At 43.6% G+C, this 23,907-nt stretch overlaps 1 protein-coding gene across 3 annotated transcripts in view; it reads left to right on the top strand.

Annotated features, from left to right (window-relative positions):
* Positions 1–12,493, top strand: part of LOC137350646 (zinc finger and BTB domain-containing protein 47-like) — a 298,101-nt gene extending 285,608 nt beyond the window's left edge. For all 3 annotated transcript variants that reach the window (XM_068015458.1, XM_068015450.1, XM_068015441.1), the window contains exon 6: positions 6,989–12,493. In XM_068015458.1, the coding sequence (XP_067871559.1) occupies positions 6,989–7,377 (389 nt within the window). In that variant the 3' untranslated portion in view covers positions 7,378–12,493. The remainder of the gene's footprint in view (positions 1–6,988) is intronic.
* The last annotated feature ends 11,414 nt before the right edge of the window (positions 12,494–23,907 follow it).

Here is a 23,907-nt window from a genome sequence, read left to right as displayed (position 1 = left end):
AGAATAGCCAATGTTGTGCCTTTTGTTTAAGAAGGGTGGTAAGGATAATCCAGGAAATTATAGGCCGGTGAGCCTTACGTCAGTGGTAGGGAAACTATTAGAGAGGATTCTTCGGGACAGGATTTACTCCCATTTGGAAACAAACAAACTTATTAGTGAGAGACAGCATGGTTTTGTGAAGGGGAGGTCGTGTCTCACTAATTTGATTGAGTTTTTTGAGGAAGTGACGAAGATGATTGATGAAGGAAGGGCAGTGGATGTTGTCTATATGGACTTCAGTAAAGCCTTTGACAAGGTCCCGCATGGCAGACTGGTACAAAAGGTGAACTCACACGGGATCAGAGGTGAGCTGGCGAGATGGATACAGAGCTGGCTCGGTCATAGAAGACAGAGGGTATCAGTGGTTGGGTGTTTTTCTGAATGGAGGGATGTGACTAGTGGTGTTCCGCAGGGATCAGTGCTGGGACCTTTGCTGTTTGTAGTATATATAAATGATTTGGAGGAAAATGTAGCTGGTCTGATTAGTAAGTTTGCGGACGACACAAAGGTTGGTGGAGTTGCGGATAATGATGAGGATTGTCAGAGGATACAGCAGGATATAGATCGGTTGGAGACTTGAGCGGAGAAATGGCAGATGGAGTTTAATCCGGACAAATGTGAGGTAATGCATTTTGGAAGGTCTAATGCAGGTGGGAGGCATACAGTAAATGGCAAAACCCTTAGGAGTATTGACAGGCAGAGAGATCTGGGCGTACAGGTCCACAGGTCACTGAAAGTGGCAACGCAGGTGGATAAGGTAGTCAAGAAGGCATACGGCATGCTTGCCTTCATCGGTGGGGGCATAGAGTCTAAAAATTGGCAAGTCATGTTGCAGCTGTACAGGCCACGCTTAGAATATTGCGTGCAATTCTGGTAGCCATACTACCAGAATGACATGGAGGCTTTGGAGAGGGTACAGAGGAGGTTTACCAGGATGTTGCCTGGTCTGGAGGGCATTAGCTATGAGGAGAGGTTGGAAAAACTCGGATTGTTTTCACTGGAACGACGGAGGTGGAGGGGCAACATGATAGAGGTTTATAAAGTTATGAGCGGCATGGACAGAGTGGATAGTCAGAAGCTTTTTCCCAGGGTGGAAGAGTCAGTTACTAGGGGACATAGGTTTAAGGACATAGGGGCAAAGTTAAGAGATGTGCGAGGCAAGTTTTTTACACAGAGGGTGGTGAGTGCTTGGAACTTGCTGCCAGGGGAGCTGGTGGAAGCAGATACGATAGCGACGTTTAAGAGACATCTTGACATATATGAATAGGAAGGGAATAGAGGGATATGGGCCCCGGGAGTGCAGAAGGTTTTAGATTAGACAGGCATCAAAATCGGCGCAGGCTTGGAGGGCCGAATGGCCTGTTCCTGTGCTGTACTGTTCTTTTTTCTCAAGGGCAATTAGGGATGGGCAATAAATGCTGGCCTTGCCAGCGACGCTCACATCCCACGAATGGATAAAAGAAAAAATATTGCCACTTTTCTTCCTTCTCCGTTACCTCTGCAATTTCTGTTGAAGTGAGGCACAAGCCTCAGTCCTGTTATATCAGGCAGTTAACCAGGTCTGTTGACTGCTATCTGACTGCGGTTCGGTCCCTAGTAAACAAGCATTTGAATCCTTAGTGAAAAACCGACACTGTTGTTGAAATTGGCCATAACTTTGTGTTTCCAAAAAGAAAGGAAAAACCTGCAAACTGGTTGCTTGACTTTGGTGAGAATATCTGTCCTCAGCTCTAATGTATGCAATCGGACCTTTTAGATAGTAATTCCGTATGCTGATAATATGAACCTTACTAAGTGCATGAAACTTACGCCCAGGGAATTTGGGTGTTTGGCTCAGAGAAATGCTTTTAGCAGTTGTGTGTCTGTACCAGGAGTTCTATAAAATGATAACTTGAGTTTTTTCCATGTGAAGTGGTTCACATACTTCCTTCGTGATGCAGAAGTGCATCGGCATTTTTCATTGGGTGTAGTTCCATGAGCGCTTGACGTTCTGTTACCCCCTTCGGATGATCTGCATTAACAGGCTATTCAACCATGTAAGCATTCATAGGCCAACCTAATGCTGTCCTCCACAAACATGTACTTTCTAGTAATAGGTGTGAACACCCTACTGTACTTCCTTTCCCACCCCCCTAGCTCAGTTCCCCAGTTGCTGCCGATCTGGATAGTGTGTAACAGATGCATTATATTACATCTATCCACATACCACACGCTGCTTCCGAGTTAGAGTCTGGATACAACTGGGCAAGAAGGTTCAGATCCAGTTTTGCTCAACACTGTACCCTGACAGGGTTGTTGAACACTGAATGCTGCAGATGCACAGCAGTTGGATGTAAAGTACAGGTTAACGTTTTGGTTGCAGACCCCAATCAGAACTCTGCAAAGTGTCTCATCTGCTATTTTGTTTCAGTTGCTGCTGACCAGCTGTATATTTTGAACATGTTTTGCTGGGCAGAAAGTTTATTGCCTGTATTTTTGTACATAGATCAAAGTCTTATTACGCAAAGGAGAAAAAATCAGCCAGTGATTGGCAGTAGAATTGGAGTATTACTAATTTTCCTCCCAATCCACAACTTAAAATTTGAGTTTCATGCTGTCAAACAGTTGGGTACAGCTTTGCTATAAAAGTTCCATGCAGCAAGTATCTTCTGCTGGAAAGTGGGTAAATACTCCATGAGCGAGTGCTCTCTGCTTGTACTCTCAGTCCAACACAGTTGCTTGCAGAGCTATACTGGCAGAGACATGCTCATAGCAGATTGCCTGCCTTCTCTCCCCAGCGGAGAGAAGTGAAATAGGGTGAGGAGTGAATCATTCATGGGAAGGCCAATAAATAAAGAAAAAACAAGTCTTGTGTTTATAGAGTGCCTTTTACGTCCCAAAGTGTTTCATAACCAGTGGAATATTTTTTGAAATGTATTCACTATTGTAATGTCGGGAAACACTGCCGCCAGTTTGAGAACAGCAAGCTTCCACAAGCAGCAATGACCAGATGACCTGTTTTGTTGATTTGGTTGGTTGGTGAGATCCTTATAATTTTTGGCCGCGTGTATTTCATTTGAGATTGTTTTGTTCGTCTAGTTTGATGTTGGTTTCTCATTTTCCTGTCAGTATTGTTATGAGCGGCTTCTATATTTTTAAAATATGTTTTAACTTGTGGAAATGGATACATTTGGAAGCCTGAAGAAAATCTGGACTTTGTTTTTTCTTTCGGGTCATTGAAAGGACACTTGACTGAAAACACTTACTGGAAGAATCAAGGAGTGCTTAAAAACAAGCTCTACTGGAGATCACCTGCTTTAAGATAAATAAACAACAGGAACCTTAAACTAAGGGGCGATGTTTATAGAGAAGCCACATGTCAAGGTTTATGGAGGTCAGGAGGTTGACTTTCTGTTTTGGGGTTTGGCTTGTTTTCAGTTCAGGTTGGGGTGTGAACTGTTTTGAAGACAGTTGGTGGTTTGGCCTGCCAGGAAAAAAAGAAACTCCAGCTCATTTTGCCTGCACCTCTCTCAGACCCTGAGAGGTCCAGTGTGTCAGCTTCTCTTTCTCCCTGTATTTGGAAAACACTGCAATTCAATTGTGTGCTGGCTGAAACCCCTGATGCCGCATTTCTCCTGGGAAGCCTAACAAACTATATCTCAACATCTCCAGAACGAACTGCTTCTGAAAAGATCCCAGTGACCTGTCACCGTATACCCAGATGCCAGACCAAAATGGACAACTGACATCTTATCTCTTTTTTTTCGTAAAGAATTAGCAAGTATTTGGCCACAGTATTTTTATTTTGTCTTTTCCTTGTAACAGACTGCTGCAGAGAAAATTTCTGTATTTTTTTGCTATGTTTGAGAGTTTGTGTGTGGGGGTTTTAAAAGGGAACTTTCATATTTCAATCTGTTAATGCTTTGCTTCATTGCTGGATAAGTCTTGTTTTATAATAAACTGGTAACTTTGTTATTTATTAAAGAAACCTGGTTGATATAGTTTATTCTGGGATAGAGTACAGCGTATGATTGACTGCATCGGTAACTGGGTATACGTTTAAATATATGGTGTGACCTGTGGAGAAGTGGAACTAGAAAAGACAGTGTACTTCTCCCACCTCAGTCGTAACAGTATGGTGAACTGAGAAGATTATACTTCTACTTACCATCTTGTTTGCTGGAACAACAGACAAACCCTGCAAAATGTCCCGTTTAACCTTCCGCTTGACCACCAGTGTAGCACTGCATTCCCAGTTCCCTGTCTGCCCTGTTAGATGAATGCATTGCACTATTTTGAGAAAGAGCAGGAAGTTTTTCCCAGTGTCCCAATATTTATCCCTTAACCAACATAACTTTTTTTTAAAAATTGGTCAATATCTCATTGTGGGATCTTGCTATGTACAGATTGGTGGCCACATTTCCTGCATTACAACAGTGATTATGCTTCACATGTACTTCATTTATTGTAAAGAGCTTTGGGATGTCCTGAGGTCGTGAAAGGTATAAATGCAAGTTCTTTATTTCTTTCCTCACTAAGCCACCAGAGAGAGATACACAGCTCAGTGTTGCACTGAGACATTCGCACCAGTTTGTCAGCTGATCTCAGCCAGACTTGCATTGAGGAGTTAGTGATGCTTTACTCCCACATTTGCTTTTCTATGCTGGAAATTGTCGCTGAGAAAGCAACACTTACTGGATGTGATGCCTCACAGTGTTGAATAGTCAGAAGTTCATTATGAAGACTTTTTTTAATTACTTAATGGGATATGGCCATTGCTGCCAAGGTCAGGATTTATTATCCATCCCTAGTTGCTCTTGAGAAGGTGGTGTTGAGCTGTCGCATGGAAAAGCTGCAGTCTGTGTGATGAAGGTGCTCCGATAGTGCTGTTAGGAAGGGAGTTCCAGGTTTTTGACCCAGCGGCAATAAAGGAACAGCGATGTATTTCCAAGTCAGGATGGTGTGTGACTTGGAGAACTTGCAGGTGGTGTTCCCATGCACCTGTTGCCCTTGACCTTCTAGATGGTAGAGGTCGCGTGTTTGGAAGGTGCTGTTGAAGAAGCCCTGGTGAGTTGCTGTAGTGCATCTTGTAGATGGTACACACTGTAGTTGTAGTGCACTAGTGGTGGAGCGAGTGAATGTTTAAGATCTGATTTACCAGGGTAACATTTTTTTAAATAAGAATTGTATAAAAGTCTGACATTCCAGAGCTGCTGATGGATGAGGCAGAGTGGCCATGATGAGATTTTACATTAATCGCTACAGCAAGTGTTATCTTCCTTAAATAGATTTAGGCGCAATAAGGGATGGTAAGCTACCCAAGCTCTTTGCTAGATTAAATGGTTAGCAGAAATGTTTTTTTATAGAAAAAGAATGTGACACTTCTGTTGCATGGAGACAAGCTGGGTTGTTCTCAGGGCAAAGAAGGTTAAGGGAAGGTTTGATGGAGCTGTTCAATATCCTGAAGGACTTTGATAGGGTAAATAAGGAGGAACTGTTTCCAGTGATAGAAACATCAGTAACCAGATAATTGGTAAAAGAACCAGGAGGGAGATGAGGAGAATTTGTTTTCGCACAGTGAGTTGCTGCCTGAAAGGGTGGTGGAAACGGATTCAGTAATAATTTCCAAGGGAATTGGATAAGTGCTTGAAAAATAAAAGATGCATAGTTGTGAGGAAAGCACAGGGAAGTGCGACTAATTGGATAACTCTTGCAAAAATGCAGCATAGGCATGATGGGCCAAATGACGTCCTTTTGTGCTGTGTCATTCTGTGATATAATTAATAACTATGTAATGCTGGGTCATGATGGAGGTGGTTTATCACTTCACAGTGCTGTTTAATCAGTAATCGTGTACTCGCCATGTTGAGCCCTTCAGTGTTTGAATGCCAGTGAATCCAGAGGCAAGCTCAGTCTGCTGTTTCTGGTCTAACAATCCGTCTTACCTCATGGCTACTTCTGATCCACTTTGCTTAATTGTATTAGATACCTTTGGTTCATGTTTTTAGTACCCATTCTTGGGATGTGGCCGTCACCAGCAGGGCCAGCATTTATTGTCCATCCCAAGTGCCTTAAACTGGTAGTCGGCCTCCTTGATCTGCTGGGAACAGTAGACCACTTCGGAGGGCAGTTATAATTCAACCACAGTGGTGTGCGATTGGACTTGTGTCTTGGACAGATCAGGTAAGGATGGCAGGTTTCCTTCCCTAGAGGATATTAGTGAACCAGTTGGCTATTTATGATAATCCACTAGCTTCATGGCCACCTTTACCGACACCTTTTTATTTCCAGCATCTTTTAACTGCCACGGTGGGATTTTAACTCGTTCACAGGAACGAGCAGAGAAGGCTGAGGGGAGATATGATTGAGGTATACAAAATTATGAGGGACATTGATAGGTTAGATAGGAAGATGTTTTTTCCCTTAGCGGAGGTGTCAATAACCAGGGGGCATAGATTTAAGGTAAGGTGCAGGAGGTTTAGAGGGGATTTGAGGAAAAATGTTTTAACCCAGAGGGTGGTTGGAATCTGGAACGCACTGCCTGAAGAGGTGGTAGAGGCAGGAACCCTCACAACATTTAGGAAGTATTTAGTTGAGCACTCGAAACACCATAGCATATAAGGCTACGGGCCAAGTGCTGGAAAATGGGATTATAATAGTTAGGTGCTTGATGGCCGGCACAGACACGATGGGCTGAAGGGCCTGATTCTGTGCTGTATAGCTCTTATGACTCTAAGGGGAAAAAATTATATGACAATGGGAAAAGACTAGGGGAGTGGGACTAGTTGGAAATCTTTCGAAAAGCTGCTACAAGCATAATGAGCCAAGTGGTGTCCTCCTGTGTTGTGTCATTCTATGTTCTCTGGATGATTAGTCCAATAATTTAACCACTATGCTACTGTACTCTGGCAGTAACAGATCACTGATTGCTGACCTTAAACCCAAAAATGAATCTTTCCTTTGCTTCCAGGGGAGAAACCGTACATCTGTGAAATCTGTGGCAAGAGCTTCACCAGTCGACCAAACATGAAACGCCATCGCCGGACGCACACAGGCGAGAAGCCGTACCCGTGCGACGTCTGCGGTCAGCGCTTCCGCTTCTCCAACATGCTGAAGGCGCACAAGGAGAAGTGCTTCCGGGTCACCAACCCCATCACTGCAGACAGCAACCCCCTGAGCCTCACTTCTGCCACGCCTCCCAATTCCAGCAACCCCCTCATCTCCCATCCCCAGTCACACCCTCACTCCCTTCCTCTACCTCTCCTCCACTCCCTCCCTTCAACTCTCCCCCCTCCTCCACACCTCCCGCCACCACCTCCCCTCTTTCCAGCCGGACGGATAAATGCCAACAACAATTGAATGGCTGTGGTGTTTTTTCCTCTCCAAACGAAAGAAGAGACAAGTGACTGTAGCAAACAGTCAGAAACGCGCACCAGGTGTGACGCTGAATATATTCTGTTACCTGGAAGGAATATAACCAAAGGGGCGTACTTAACAGATGGGGACTAAGAGTCAAACAACCTTGAAAAAAGATCATGACTGATTTATGTAACAAAAAAACTATTTTGGTGTATTATTTACAGTAAGGATGTAGACAAAGGATTTTTGTTTTTAATGTCATATAGGACTAAAGGCTGTTATCAAGTAGTCTGAACGATTTTTAAAGGCATCTATAGACTTAAACCGCTCTCACTAAAAAAAAAAAACTTTTGTGTTCAAATTTTCAAATATCCCTGCAGCATATAATGCAAGAAGGACATGTACAGATTTAATGCAGAGTGCAACCGGAGAGCAAAGAAGTTAAGCAAACGGCCCTTCATAAATGTATTCATATACTTAACTAGCAAGGTATTGTGGGATTCTTCCCCTTCCTGCTCTTTCTCCCCCCACCCCCCAACTACCTCCCCATCCCTTCGAGCCTCCAATCTGTAACTTGCTATTTTTTTAAACAAGTGTTTAGTTAAGTAAAGCAAGCTGTGCTTGTGTGTAGCAAGTTTAACCATATACTGCGGCGCGCCTAACAAATTTGACGTTTTAGCAGCCATTGTTGTGTATAAGTGAACCGGAACAGTGTTTATTTTACCATGGACTGTTGGCCTACCACAGTAGCAACTGCGGTGAGAAGCTAAGAATTGGTGGAACCGAGAGGTTCCAGCTTGTGGTCAAGTACAGAAACCAAAGAGAGGAGGACTGGCAAGATCAGTCACAGAAGTAGGGCTTCTCCCTTAGGCTGTTAGGGACCTGGATGGATTGTAAAAATGTGCTTCCCTCCACCAACACCACCCCGTTTCCCCCAACCCCACCTAGGCCAGTTCACCTTACTGTCTGTTTTGCCTCCAAAATTTGTGAACATCTTTGGGGAACCCTTTCTACTTTCTTCAGAAGACCAAGTTAGCACTTGATGATCATAAGCACTGTAGCTTTTAATAGGAAAGCAAAGCTAATAAATGTGGAAACAAACCTTTTCTTTCAATTATTTGAAGTGTAGTGGAAGGACAGACCATTCCAATAGATCTCTCAGAACTGATCAGAGGAGTTTGAGGCCTATTAGTCATAAAAAGGGCGGCGCAGTGGTTAGTACCACAGCCTCACAGCTCCAGTGACCCGGGTTCAATTCTGGGTACTGCCTGTGTGGAGTTTGCAAGTTCTCCCTGTGTCTGCGTGGGTTTCCTCCGGGTGCTCCGGTTTCCTCCCACAGCCAAAAGACTTGCAGGTTGATAGGTGAATTGGCCACTATAAATTGCCACTAGTATACGTAGGTGGTAGGGGAATATAGGGACAGGTGAGGATGTGGTAGGAATATGGGATTAGTGTAGGATTAGTATAAATGGGTGGTTAATGGTCGGCACAGACTCGGTGTGCCGAAGGGCCTGTTTCAGTGCTGTATCTCTAAATCTAAATCTAAAAAATGAAATTAGTTATTGCCGTTCTGGAGGAAATGCAGTAATTCTGTGCTGCGCCAAATAGGAATGGATGTAATGGACTGGTCTGAAAAGCAGCACGCAGTAGAAGTCCAACAAGGAGCATCAGGGTGTAGAAACGACAGCAACAAGAAATATTGGCGAATGTTGCAGCTGGTGTCAGGGCTTTTGTTCTGTTCATCGCCCTTAAACCTTGAGAGATCCGGGGGAAAAAGAAAGACAAGATGATGAAGTTCTCTTGCAATTTGTTGCCTTAAAGGACTCGTGTATTGAGTTGCAAAGTTAGGTAGACATGGTCGAGCTAATAGTACATATGGTTGCACAGCACAGGGATGTTTCTATCCCTCGTCCTGCTACCATCATCAAATGTAGCTGAAGTTCAGTCATCTAAACCATATGATGGGTTTAGATCTAAGGTCTGGTCAAATTAGAAGTGTGACTTGGTGCCAGAATTGGGAGTTCTCTTTTGTGTTTGGAACTAAGGGATACCAGTAGCCCAGTTACATCAGTGGCTTGCACTGTGTCTGATGTAGGAGTTTCAACACATACTTCAGTGAGTATTTCAGATAGTGCCTTCGTCATTACATCGCTAATCTAGGATTAAAACCTCCTTGATTTAGTTCCCCCCTGACCAAGGCCTTTTTTTTTTTTTACTGGCAAAGATCCAGTATACTTGTAACCCTACTTACAAGAGCGAGTGAACACTTGTGATTGATGGTTGACAGGTGCTAGACCCTAGTCGAGCTTTTGATTTGGTAACCCTTCCAGTAACTGTTCAGGTGGGTTGTACGATAAATCTAGGGGTATGAACTGCATTGCTGCCGCATCCTTCCTGTTACAGAATCCTGTTTGCCTGCGACAACTTGACTTCAAAATTGGTGTGGTTCTGAAAAGTGCACTTTTGTAAGAAGTATTGAGGGAGGAGAACAGATAGGTGCAGTCTTCCATTGGCAGGCCTGATACTGCTGCTGCACATACCTTACCGGAACAGTCTTATGCTTGACACAGCTCTCTGGTTGTGGGAGGTTTTCACAATCCACGTGTAGCTCTTTCAGAGGAGTCCCTGAAAACCTAACCATTTCCATGTGCTGCCATTTTAATTTACTTCTGTTCTGCTGGTCTAATGGGTATTGGCATCCCTTCAAACTTGAACACTAATCTAGATTTTTAAAGCATTATTATGAGGAGAGTTGTGGGCAATCTCACTTACTTCAATAGGCCCAACTAAAGCTGCAGTAATTGCTTCCTTTGGGGCTTACAAGAGGCCTTGGATTTCAGAACGACTTTGAGTTGAATCAGGTGCACACTACACTACATCCCTGTCACAGGTTAATCTTTGTGCAATTATTAAATCTCCCACCCCCAGACTTCTCTACCCACCCTTAAGACCGACCAAGTGGGTCATGAAGCAGGATTGAAAAATAATAATTCAATTGAAATAATTAAATCAGGAATGATTACTCAATTTAATTGATGGTAGGCTGCTTTAACAATATAAATCACTATTTTGCACCCGGGTGGGAGCTTGGGGGTAAGAAATTCTCTGTTTCTGAACTGCAGATGTTAGAAAAATCATTACTACATTTAATGGTAAGTACCAGCGGAGCAAAGTATGTTTGCAAGTGCACTGTAAGTCACAAGCTATTTTTGTCACAGAATTTAAAGTGCAGTATTTGTCATTGTACAGAGGAGAGGAGGAATATGTCAGTTTAAGCATCGCAGTATTTTTAATGTGCTCTTATCGGATACAGACTTTAAAATATTAAATAAAATAAAAAGTTGGTTATTGTAAAGACATAGGACTTTTTTAATATTAAATGTTTTTGATACTTTTGAATTCTGCCTATTTTGCTCATCAAAGAGAAAAAGGAAATTAAGGACAACTGCACCTTTTAGCAATAGCAATCTATGGGATGGGCGTCCTTCTGCTTATTTCAGTATTGATGATTCAGCGCTTTTTTGCCGATTTTTTTTTTTTTAATTGCAATTTAACGTTCTAACATAGGAGCCCTCGGCTGTTTATTAGTTTGTAAACCTGCTAAATCTCAGTCTCATCAGTGCAGCGCAAGGTTGTAGAGTGCTGGCCTGTTATAGGATCCACCACAGTGGCTGCAGACTTTCTTCCAAGTTTGCAATTTGGGACAAAGCTATGAACGAAGGAGAATTGTGGGATCCTTTGCACAAAATGGTACAATGTGAATCATTCAGTTCCGCTGTTCCTTTTCCTTCAGATCCTGGAATTTAATTTGTATGGAACTTTCACTTATATATAATATATATACATATATTCACTAATAGCCACATGCTATTCCGCCAGAGGGAGTGGTGATATTCTGTGCTTCCTTTTGCAGTCTTCATCTCTATTAACTTTTTTTATTCCCTGCAATACATATCTCAATTATTTTTTTGTTTTTTTACAAATGTTTTGACAATTATCCCAAAGAAAGCAAAAAAATGACCATTGGCCGTTACAAAGCAAGAGAAATCTGTACAGGCAAATTATGTATTGTACCCAAGCGCAGTTACCAAAACTGCAGCTGTGTGAGTCTCAGTGACACCTTAAAGAGGACTTCATTGGTCTTTTCAGAGGCGCTACCTGTGAACATCACATTTTTGCCACAATTGATTTTTTTTTAAATAACATTTTAAGCACCGGTTCCAATTGCAACAAGTTCTGGAACCCATCCCACTGTTGATGAGGCTGTATTATCATTCCGTTCTTATGGAAGTACTTCAAGTTGACATGCTTTGTCCTGCCGAACTCCTGAGGCGATATTGAGTATAGGTTTGGTCTCCAGCTTTGTTCGTGAAGGTATTTTTTGTTAAAAATAACATTAAGTTCAAAGGCTGTTATTATGGTCAGCGTTTGAGAAGGCGGGGTTAACCAAAACCAGGTTAATGGCGAATTGGAACCTTTTAACCCTTTGTTGACATCCTTATTTTGCAGTGAATGTTACTTTTGCTGTACAAAACAAAATCATGGGTGAATTGATAAGCTTCGTTTAGGTAAGCTGTAATTACTCTGAAATCTTGCACCTTATCCCTAATACTCCTTCCTCCAAAGGACCACAGACGAGGGGGAAAAGAAACACTGCTTCATGCTGTAGTTATTCCACTATCTTGCGGAAAGATTTTCTTTTGAAGCGAGATTGTACTGATTTAGAAGGCTGCGTAGTACTACCTCATTCAGGTAGTGTTGTACAGCTTGTTGAATAGGGGAAAATGCTACAGTTAATATTCAGTGGATACATGGCCAAAATTTAGCTTGGCCCATTTAGTAAAGCATTAGGTTTAAGAAAAAAAAATAAAATCAAATTTGTGTATCAGTCATAAGTATGTTAATTCTATATTTTACTACATAAACACAACGTCTTAGTTATCTTGTGTACATAGCATTAATGTAGAATGTTGTAGTCTTGTGGTTTAAAGGAAGATTATGTCCATAGGTGCTACAATTACTAGTCTATATCTGTCATTTATGTATTGCTTAGTGCATAGTGTAGTCAGGATTTGCTGTCTAATTCCTGAGAAATAAATTCTTTCATTATAATAAAGTATGGTTTATGACTTGTATTTTAAAAATTATAGTTGTCAATCAACTTGGAGCTTATCGCAATCTTTGCACATTCTACCTCTAATTCAAAAGCCACTAATTCATCCTTTCCTGGGAGCTTGAAACTATAGATTTCCTTACCTCCCTCAGTCTTTTCTCCTTTCTTCAATCTTCAGTGTTTTTAAAACCCAAACTAGCCATATACTAATCATTAACGCAACAGCAAAACTTAGTGGATGCTGGAAATTTGAATTAAAACAGAAAATGCTGAAAGTACTCAGCAGGTTAAGCAGCATTTGTGTAGAGTGGAACAGTTAACATTTCAGGTCAATGACCTTTCATCAGAGCAGGAAGAAGTTGGAGATGTAACAGATTTTTGTTCTACATTGGAGTCTAGGGTAATGGGGGATAGACAGGAAAGTGGATTTGAGGCCACAATCAGATCAGCCATGATATTCTTGAATGGCAGAGCAGGTTTTGAGGAGCCAAGTGGACTTCTTCCTGCTCTTATTTCTTGTGTAGTAGGTTTAATGCAAATACAATGCAGGGAAAAAGGGAGGGGAGGAAAGAACAAAAGGGAAGGTCTGTGGTAGAGTGGAAGACATACAAATTAGGAGCAGGTGTAGGCCATTCCGTCCTTCGAGCCTGCTCCGCCATTCTATGAAATCATGGCTGATCAGAAGATTTTAAATGAGAAAATGGATATTGGTGCAAGGCAACAGGAGGTGGTAAAGGGACAAGTAAAGAAACGTCTGGAGGAGGTGTAAATGGCAACAGCAGGTTCTTTACCAGAAGCTGCTTTCCAAAAATATGGGGGCAGTGTTTATGATCAGAAATTGTTAAACTGTGCTGTGGCTGGAAGATTATAAAGTACCTAATCGAAAGATGAGGTGCCATTCCTCAAACTTTCATTGAGCTTCATTGGAACAGTGTTCCAAGGCCGAGGTCAGACTGGGAGTGGGACGGAGAATTAAAATGTCAAATAACCAGAAGATCGGGGTCACACTTGTGGACTGAAGAGAGGTGTTCAGCGAAACAATTCATCTTCTGGTCTTCCCAGTGTAGAGAAAACAGCATCGTGAGCAGTAAATGCCATATACTAAATAGGAAAGAAATACCAATACATTAGTAATGGTGGAAGCAGATGTGGTGAAAGGGCGGATGTTGCTTCTGTGTTTGCATAAGAAACTATCAGGTGTGATTAAGGAGTGGATTCATGCATTATGGAGGGAATGTCATCCTGTTGAATCTGGCGGAAATGGTGGAGGATGATGCGTTGAATATGGAGTGCTGATGGGGTGGTAGGTGAGGATAAGTATTACTGTGCTGGAAGGAGGGGAAGGGCTGAGGCCAGAAGTACAGGAAATAGAAATTATGTATTGAGGGCCCTGTCGACCACCATGGAGTGGAATCCTTGGTTGAGGAAAAAGAAAAACATATCAGAAGCACTGGAGTTGAAGCTGGAATCGTCAGAACACGTGACACAGGCTGAGAAATTTTGAGAATAGAGTCCTGAGAAGAAGTTGGGTGGGAGGAAGTAGCTGTGGTCAGTGGACTTATAACATACTAATTCTCAGCCTATCCCCAGAAACTAAGATCAAGAAATTGAGGAAGGGAAGGAAAGGGTCGGCGATGGACCATGTGAAGACGAGTGATGGAAATTGGAAACTAGTTGAGATTTTCTAGTTTAGAGCAAGAGCAGGAACAGGCACTGATACAGTCATCAATGTAACAGAAAAAGAGGCGGGGTGGGGGGGTGGGGGGAACCTGAGTAGGACTGGATCAAAGAATGTTCCACATATGCCATGAAATGGCAGGTATAGCTAGGACTCATATGGGTTCCCAAAGTGGCACCTTTTGGAGGAAGTGAATGGAGTCAAAGGAGAAGTTGTTCAATGTAACAAGTTCAAACAGGTGGAGGGGGGTGGTGGTGAATGGGAACTGGTTGGGTCTTTGTTCAAGTAGGAAGTGGAGAGCTCTCGGGCCATCCTGATCGGGGAATTGAGGTGTAGAGGGAGTGGACATCCATAGTGAAAAGGAAACTGTTAAAAGTGGCAGAGGGCCAAAGTCAGAAGAATTGCAGATGTAGGTCCCAATGCACTTTTTTCCCCTGTAGTTGCTGGGATTTTCCCAAGCTGCTGTTCTTGAGTTTCGGCAGTGAGCTTGGGCAGGCAGTATATCTGAACCTTATTCTGATCTTTCCAGATGTCTTTCACTTCCCAACAGTCATCACTGGACGACGATCAGAAGTGGAAACCCTGACTTTCACAAATTTGTTAGCTCGGTGATACTGAGGTCAATTGTGTCACTACAGCCACCCCAGCTCAGATCAACTAATTCTGCGGGCCTTCCTTATCTGTCCTCAACTTCTAAAAAGAAAAAAAAGTGTATTTTTCAGGGACTCCTGCCAATATCTGTGAGGGTTGTTGCCCTTGATCACGATGAATGACACCAACTGGATCGAGCACCTGTGCTCCAACCCCTTGGTCAAATAGCTGACTGGCAATCACTTTGTACATGCCTCATTTTGGTAGCCAACCCTTCGATTCCGATTGGACTGTGTGAACTTGCTGTGTTGTGTCCTGAAGGTTTGTTCTGGGTTCTGCGAAGCTGAGGAAGGAGTCGAGCCACATTGAGCAAACATAAAGGAACCTGATTAGCTAATTCTTGCAGGATTTAATCAGAAAGTGCCATTCCCTTGATTTTTTATTTTGTTACTTTGTACAGAGCTGTTCTGAAGGTGGGAAATGGTGTTCCTCAGGGATCGTCGCTGGGACCACTGGTTCACCGTCTACATCAACAATTCGGACTTGGGGAATTTTGAATACAATTTCAAAATTTGCAGGTGACACCAAATTTGGGACTGTACTCTATACTGAGGAAGACTGCAATAGAATACAAGACGACGTGAAAAAAACTTGCAGAATGGGTGTGTAATTGACAAATGAATTTAAATGTAGATAAGTGTGAGGTGGTTCAATTTTGTAGGAAGAATAAGGCCACGTACTGCTTGGATGTTATCTATATGGACTTTAGTAAAGCCTTTGACAAGGTCCCGCATGGCAGACTGGTACAAAAGGTGAAGTCACACGGGATCAGAGGTGAGCTGGCAAGAGGGATACAGAACTGGCTCGGTCATAGAAGACAGAGGGTATCAGTGGATGGGTGTTTTTCTGAATGGAGGGATGTGACTAGTGGTGTTCCACAGGGATCAGTGCTGGAACGTTTTGCTGTTTGTAGTATATATAAATGATTTTGAGGAAAATGTAGCTGGTCTGATTAGTAAGTTTGCGGACGACACAAAGGTTGGTGGAGTTGCGGATAATGATGAGGATTGTCAGAGGATACAGCAGGATATAGATCGGTTGGAGACTTGGGCGGAGAAATGGCAGATGGAGTTTAATCCGGACAAATGTGAGGTAATGCATTTTGGAAGGTCTAATGCAGGTGGGAAGTATACAGTAAATGGCAGAACCCTCAGGAGTATTGACAGGCAGAGAGATCTGGGCGTACAGGTCCACAGGTCACTGAAAGTGGCAACGCAGGTGGATAAGGTAGTCAAGAAGGCATACGGCATGCTTGCCTTCATCGGTGGGGGCATAGAGTATAAAAATTGGCAAGTCATGTTGCAGCTGTACAGAACCTTAGTTAGGCCTCACTTAGAATATTGCGCACAAATTTGGTCGCCACACTACCAGAAGGACATGGAGGCTTTGGAGAGGGTACAAAGGAGGTTTACCAGGATGTTGCCTGGTCTGGAGCGCATTAGCTATGAGGAGAGGTTGGAAAAACTCTGATTGTTTTCACTGGAACGACAGAGGTGGTGGGGTGACATGATAGAGGTTTACAAAGTTATGAGCAGCATGGACAGAGTGGATATTCAGAAGCTTTTTCCCAGGGTGGAAGAGTCAGTTACTAGGGGACGTAGGTTTAAGGTGCGAGGGGCAAAGTTTTTAGAGGGGATGTGCGAGGCAAGTTCTTTACACAGAGGGTGGTGAGTGCCTGGAACTTGCTGCCAGGGGAGGTGGTGGAAGCAGATACGATAGCAACGTTTAAGAGACAACTTGACAAATACATGAATAGGAAAGGAATAGAGGGATATGGGCCCCGGAAGTGCAGAAGGTTTTAGTTTAGGCAGGCATCGAGATCGGCGCAGGCTTGGAGGGCCGAATGGCCTGTTCCTGTGCTGTACTGTTCTTTGTTCTTGATAATGGTTTAAATGTGCTGGAGGAACAAAAGCATCGAGGGGTACAGGTGCACGAATATTAAAAGTAGCAACGCAGGTTTAAAAAAAACTAGCACTGGTGTTCATTTCTAAAGAAGTAGAATTGAAAATCAGGCTACTCTTGTTAAACTTGTATCTATCAAACCTTGGTTAGGCAACACTGAGTGCTGTGCAGAGTTCTGGTCTCCATATTAAAAAAAGATAGAGGCATTGGTGAAGGTGCAAGAAAGATTTACAAGGATGATGCCAGAAATCAGAGATTATAATTATCAGGAAAGATTGAACAGGCTAGGCCTTTTTATCTGTAGAAAAGAGAATGCTGAGGGGTGACCTGATCGAGGTCTCTAAAGTTACAAAAGGGTTTGATAGGGTACACATAGTGGTGGTATTTCCAGTTGTGGGTGGGTGGTAAACCTGGATCCATAAATATAAGATGGGCACTAAAAAGTCCATTGGGGAATTTGGGAGAAGTTTCTTTACTCAGTGTGGTGAGAATGTATCACAAGGGGTAGTTGAGGCGAATAGCATAGATGCATTTAAGGGGACACTGATATGTAGGAGAGAAGGCAATGCTGATTGGGTGAGTTAAAATAGGGTGGGAAGAGGCTCGTATGAAACATTAATACCGACAGACCAATTGGATCGAATGGCCCATTTCTATTCTGTAAATTCTGTGCAACACTTTTCACATCCTCAGGGTGACCTAAAGTGCTTTACAGTCAATGAAATACATTTGAATAGTCATGGTTATAATGCAGCAGGCAAATTTGTGCACATCAAGGTCCCACAAGCAGTATTGTAATAATGACCATATAATCTGTTTTTGTTGATGATTGAGGGGTAATTATTAGCTTGGGCGTCAGGAAGAACTCCCCTGCTCTTCGAGTAGTGATGTGGGATCATTTACCTTCATCTGAGAGGGAAGACGGGGCCTTGATCTAATGTCTTATCCAAAAGACTGAACCTCCAACAGTGCTGCACTCTCTCAGTACTGCACTTGGAGCATTGGCCTAAATTTTATGCTTCTGTCAAGAGTGGAACATGAAGCCCTTCTTACTCAAGTGAGAGGACTACCCATTGAGCCATGGCTAGCACTAGCCATTAAATTACTTTGAAAGTACATATTCCTTTTAAACACTGACAGCCTTATTTCAGCTGTGTATACTTATCTGCGTTCCTTAGACCACTGAACTCCAACATCTCTCAGATTGTTTGTGGCTCAGTGTCTTTTTATTTATTTACGTGGGGTTGCAATGCATGTTGTATTCAGTTGAGAAGTGCAAGTGAATTCACTACCATGTGGCTGTACGCACTTACACTGTTTAAATATTAGTCTAATTTCTGACAGGAAAGTATCACTCGTTGCTCATAACAGCTCCTTATAAATTCTACAAGATTTCTTTGCTGACTTCTATGACCATATCCAGCATGGTAACTGATTTAATGCATTGAACTCATGACTATGGCAGAGAAAACAAATGTTCTGTTTAATTCATTGTTGGGGCAAGTAGTTTGGGCAGTGCGACATTTGGCAATCCAACCCGAGAAGTCTGTTTCCTGCCCAAGTACACCTATTGGCATAACTTGTACTAGAGGCTATGTACAACCCTGTGTTTGTGCAGTTGGTCACTTGATCTATTCATCACCAGTGCTGTGACTTTTTTTTAAAGTAACAATTTTTAGAAAGTGTTTGGAAAACAGCATGAACAATATATTTGAGGTATACAAAATTATGAGGGGCATAGATAGGGTAGATAGGAAGAAACCTTTTTCCTTAGTGGAGGTGTCAATAACCAGGGGGCATAGATTTAAGGTTAAGGGGGAGGAGGTTTAGAGGGGATTTGAGGAAAAATGTTTTCAGCCAGAGGGTGGTTGGAATTTGGAACACGCTACCTGAAGGGGTGGTAGAGGCAGGAACCCTCACAACATTTAAGAAGTATTTAGATAAGCACTTCAAACGCCATAGCATACAAGGCTACGGGCCAACTGCTGGAAAATGGGATTAGAATAGATAGGTGCTTGATGGCTGGCATGGACACGATGGGCTGAAGGGCCTGTTTCTGTGCTGTATAACTCTATGCCTCTATAATGACTTAAATTTATATAGTACCTTTATTGTAAAACATCCCAAGGCACTTCATAGGTGTGTTATCAAATAAAATTTCATACAAAACCACATGAGATATTAGGACAGGTGACCAAAAGCTTGGTCAAAGAGGTTGGTTTTAAGGAATGTCTTAAAGGAGGTAGAGAGGCATAGAATCATAGAAAGTTTAAGGCACAGAAAAGGCCACTTGGCCCATCATGTCTGTGCTGGCCGAAAAACAATCCACCTGTTCTAATCCCACCTTCTAGCATTTGGTCTGTAGTCCTGCAGATTATGGCACTTTCAGGTGCATATCCAGACTCCTTTTGAATGAGTTGAAGGTTTCTGTCTCAACTACCCTTTCAGGCAGTGAGTTCCAGACTCCCACCACCCTCTGGGTGAAAAGGTTTTTCCTCATCTCCCCTCTAATTTTTCTACCTATCACTTTAAATCTATGCCCCCTCGTCATTGACCCCTCTGCTAATGTAAATAGACCCTTCACATCCCCTCTATCCAGGCCCCTCAAAATTTTGTACATTTCAATCAGATCTCCTCTCAGCCTTCTCTGTTTCAAGGAGAACAACCCCAGCCTCTCCAATCTTTCCTCATAGCTGCAATTTTCCAGTCCTGGCAACATCCTCGTAAATTTCCTCTGTACCTTCTCTAGTGTAATTACATCCTTTCTGTAATGAGGTGACCAGAACTGTACGCAGTACTCAAGTTGTGGCCTAACCAATGAGTTGTACAATTCTAGCATAACTTCCCCACTCTTATATTCTATACCTCGGCTAATAAAGGGAAGGATTCCATATGCCTTCTTAACCACCTTTTCGACCTGTCCTCCTACCTTCAGGGATCTGTGGACATTCATTCCAAGATCCCTTACTTCCTCCACACTTCTCAGTATTTGCCCATTAATCGTGTATTTCTTTACCTTGTTTGACCTCCCCAGATGCATCACCTCACACTTGTCCAGGTTGAATTCCATTTGCCACTTTTCTGCCCATCTGACCACACCTTCAATATCTTCCTGCAGCCTACAGCTATCCCTCTCGCTATCTACCACACCATGCCAATCTTTGTGTCATCTGCAAACTTCTTGATCATGCCCCCTACATTTACATCCAAGTTAATACCACACAGGGGACCCAGGACTGAGCCCTGTGCGACACCACTGGAAACAGCCCTACAGTCGTTAAAACAGCCATCAACAATTACCCTTTGTTTCCTGCCACTGAGCCAATTTTGTATCCACTTTGCTGCATTTCCCTGGATCTCATGGGATTTTATTTTTTTAACTGGTCTGCCATGTGGGACCTTGTCAACAGCCTTGCTAAAAATCCATGTAGACCGCATCAACTGCATTACCCTCATCTATCTTCCTTGTTATTTCATCAAAAAATTCAATCAAGTTGATTAAACAAGATCTTCCCTTCACAAATCCACGCTGACTATCCTTGATTAATCTGTGCCTTTCTAAGTGACAGTTTATCCTGTCTCTCAGAATAGATTCCAATAATTTGCCCACTACTCAGATTAGACTGACTGGCCTGTAATTATTCGGTCTATCCCTTGCTCCCTTTTTAAACAGAAGTTCAACGTTAGCAATTCTCCAATCCTCCGGCACCACACCTGTATCCAGTGAGGACTGGAAAATGATGGTCAGACCTTCTGCTATTCTTCTGCAGAGGTTTAGGAAAGGAATTCCAGAGCTTTAGGAGCTAGGCAGCTGAAGGCATGGCAGGCAATGTGCAATGATGAAAATGGGGGATAGACAAGAGGCCAGGATTTGAAGAGCAGAGAGATGTCAGGATTCTGACAAAAAGTAATCGACTTGAAATGTGAACTCTGTTTGTTTCTGTCTTCACATGCTGCCAGACTTGCTGATTATTTGTTTTTTATATCTTGGATGGTTGTAGGGTTTGGAGGAGGTTACAGATACTGGGAGGGGTGAGGCCACGGAGGGATTTGAAAATAAGGATAAGAATTTCTAAAGATGCAGACATCCTCTGCATTGGGCACGCGACAGTTTTACATGGAGGGTGGGCATGATCTCAAAGCTCTATCAAATTCAGGATCAGAACAATCCAACGGTTAAGCTGGTGGCTGGAACTCCAACAAAGAGATTTGGAGAGTTGCAATTTCACTCGAAGCCCAAGTTGGGTGAGTTTAGTTTAATTTTGTCAATTCCTGAACCAACCTGGAGGGGAATAGGAAGAAAGAAATATCGTAATCTCCATTCAAATTGTTACGGATGGTCAATTGTCAATTTGACTTCTAATTTTTACTTCAAGACCGTTCTCCCCGGTGTCCTCGTCAATATTTATCCCTCAATCAACATCACAAAAGCAGAATTCCTGGTCATTATCACAATGCTGGTTGTGGGAGCTTGCTGTGCGCAACTTGGCTGCTGCATTTCCTAAATTACAGCAGTGACGACACTTCAGATCTACTTCATTGGCTGTAAAGTGCTTTGAGACATTTGGTGGCCATGAAAGGTGCTATATAAATGCAAATCTTTCTATATGTCTAAGATTTGGCCTCTAGCTCCGTTAAATCCAGTATAGAAACCAAAGTTTAAATTATTCCCTTTCCTTTCTTTCTATTCCCTGTCTGTAAAATAAACGTCAACCCACCAAAGACCTAAATGTTCATTCCTATCATCTCTGATAATAGTGACGCTACTTTCCACAATTAAGTTTCCAAAATGTTCTTTACTCGCGACTGAGATTTTCCCACTGCTGTGACTGACTAGTCCCTTGACTGTGTTCACCCAATTCCCCAGCCCTCCACTTATTGCCATTCAGTAGGTCAGTTTGTATAAGAGCGTGGGTGGGGAGATGGTGGCGTAGTGATAATATCCCTGGACAAGTAATCCAGAGGCCCAGGCTAATGTACTGAGACATGGACCGGGATTTTACCTTTGGCGGAAGGCAGCTGTCCGCTGACTGAAAAGTCGGTTGCAGACCCACTTCCACCTGGCCTGGGGATCCGACCCGCATTTTGCGGGTCCCCGGCCTCTAACTGTTCTGAGGCGGAACTTACGCTTGAGGCAGGAAGTCCCCAATTGGCGGGCTGGCAGCTCTTAGTTCCAGCAGCGCCACTGGGAGCAGTGGCCACTGCTGGGACTGCAGCCCTGCTTCATGACAAAGATGTCAGGGAGCCTGGGACCAAGGTAATTTTTTGTTGCCTCACTGGGGGTGATCAGTCAGGCTCCAGCGAGGCAAGGGTGGTCAATTGGGGGTTGGGGGGACGTGTTGGGGCAGCAGAGGAGGCCCTCTGTCAGGCACAAGGTGCCCGATCATGAGGGCCCCCCACAGGCCGTCGGAGAGCTGCCTGCTTTTAACGGGCAGCTTTTCTCGGGCCTGGGCTGCCTGCTTAACACTGGTGAAATCCCCGTGGCTGCGGGCGGAGACCCCAAAGTGGCCACTTAAGGTCCTTGATTGGACTGGGGCGGGCGGGCTGTTATTTGCCGCCGCCGCCCTGCATAAAGTGGCAGGAGCGGGTTGGAAGGCCCCCCCGAGCTTCCCGTTCCATTTTACCCCCCACCTCCATCTTCCTGCTGTTTGGGGGGACTTAAAATTCCGGCCATGGGTTTAACTCCCACCATGGAAAATGGTGAAATTTGAATTCAATTAATATACCTGGAAATAAAAGCTAGTCTAATGATGGCTATGAAACCATTGTCAATTGTTGTAAAAACCCATCTGGTTCACTAATGTCCTTCAGGGAAGGAAATCTGCCATCCTTACGTGGTCTGGCCTACATGTGCCACCAGACCCACAGCAATATGGTTGACTCTTAAATGCCCTCTGAAATGACCTAGCAAGTCACTCAGTTGTATCAAACCACGAAAAACTCTAAGAAAAGGAATGAAATCACATGGATCTAGGCACTGGAAATGACCATATCATCCCTGCAAAGTCCTCCTTACTAACCTCTGGGCTTGTGCCAAATTGGGAGAGCTGTCCCACAGACTAGTCAAGCGGCAGCCTGATAGTCATACTCCAGAATCATACTTAACAAACAATGTCCCAGAAACCACTATCACCATCCCTGGGTACGTACTGTCCCACGGGCAGGACAGACCCAGCAGAGGTGGCGGCACAGTGATACACGGAGTTGCCCTGGGATTCCTCCGGATCCCATTAAGTCTCAAGGCATCAGGTCAAACATGGACAAGGAAATCTCTTGTGGATTACTACCTACTGCTGCCCCACTGGCTGATGAATCAGTGCTTCTCCATGTTGAACACTAATTGGAAGAACCACAAAGGGTGGCAAGGGCACCAAATGTACTCTGGGTGGGGGACTTCAATGTCCATCACCAAGAACGGCTTGGTAGTACCACTACTGCCCAAGCTGGCTGAGTTCTAAAGCACATAGCTGCCATACTGGGTCTGCGGCAGTGGGTGAGGAAACCAACAAGAGGGCAAAACCGACTTGACCTCAACCTCCCCAATCTACCTGTCGCAGATGCATCTGTCCATGATAGTAGCGGTAGGAGTGACCACCGCACAGTCCTTGTGCAGACGAAGTCCCCTTTTCACAGTGAGGATACACTCCATCGTGTTGTGTGGCACTACCACTGTGCTAAACGGGACAGATTCAGAACAAATCTAGCTACTCAAAACTGAGCATTCATGAGATGCGGTGGGCCCTCACCAGCAGCTGAATTGTATTCAACCACAATCTGTAACCTCATGGCCTGGCATATGCTCCACTCTACCATCACCATCAAGCCAGGAGACCAACCCTGGTTCAATGCAGGAAGGCATGTCAGGAGCAGCACCAGGCATACCTCAAAATGAGAAGTTAACCTGGTGAAGCTACAACACAAGACTACTTGCATGCCAAACTGCGTAAGCAGCACGCGATAGACCGGGCTAAACAATCCCACGATCAACAGATCAGCTCTAAGTTCTGCAGTCCTACCACATCCAGTCATGAATGGTGGTGGACAATGAAACAACTGACAGGAGAAGGAGGCTCTACAAATATTCCCATCCTCAACGATGGCGAAGCCCAGCATATCAGTGTGAAAGACAAGGCGGAAATATTTGCACATATTTTCAGCCAGAAGGGCTGAGTGGATGATCCATCTA

This window comes from Heterodontus francisci, chromosome 2 (genome assembly GCF_036365525.1).
Source record: "Heterodontus francisci isolate sHetFra1 chromosome 2, sHetFra1.hap1, whole genome shotgun sequence".
NCBI classification, from domain to species: domain Eukaryota; kingdom Metazoa; phylum Chordata; class Chondrichthyes; order Heterodontiformes; family Heterodontidae; genus Heterodontus; species Heterodontus francisci.
This window is presented reverse-complemented; position numbering and strand designations above follow the sequence as displayed.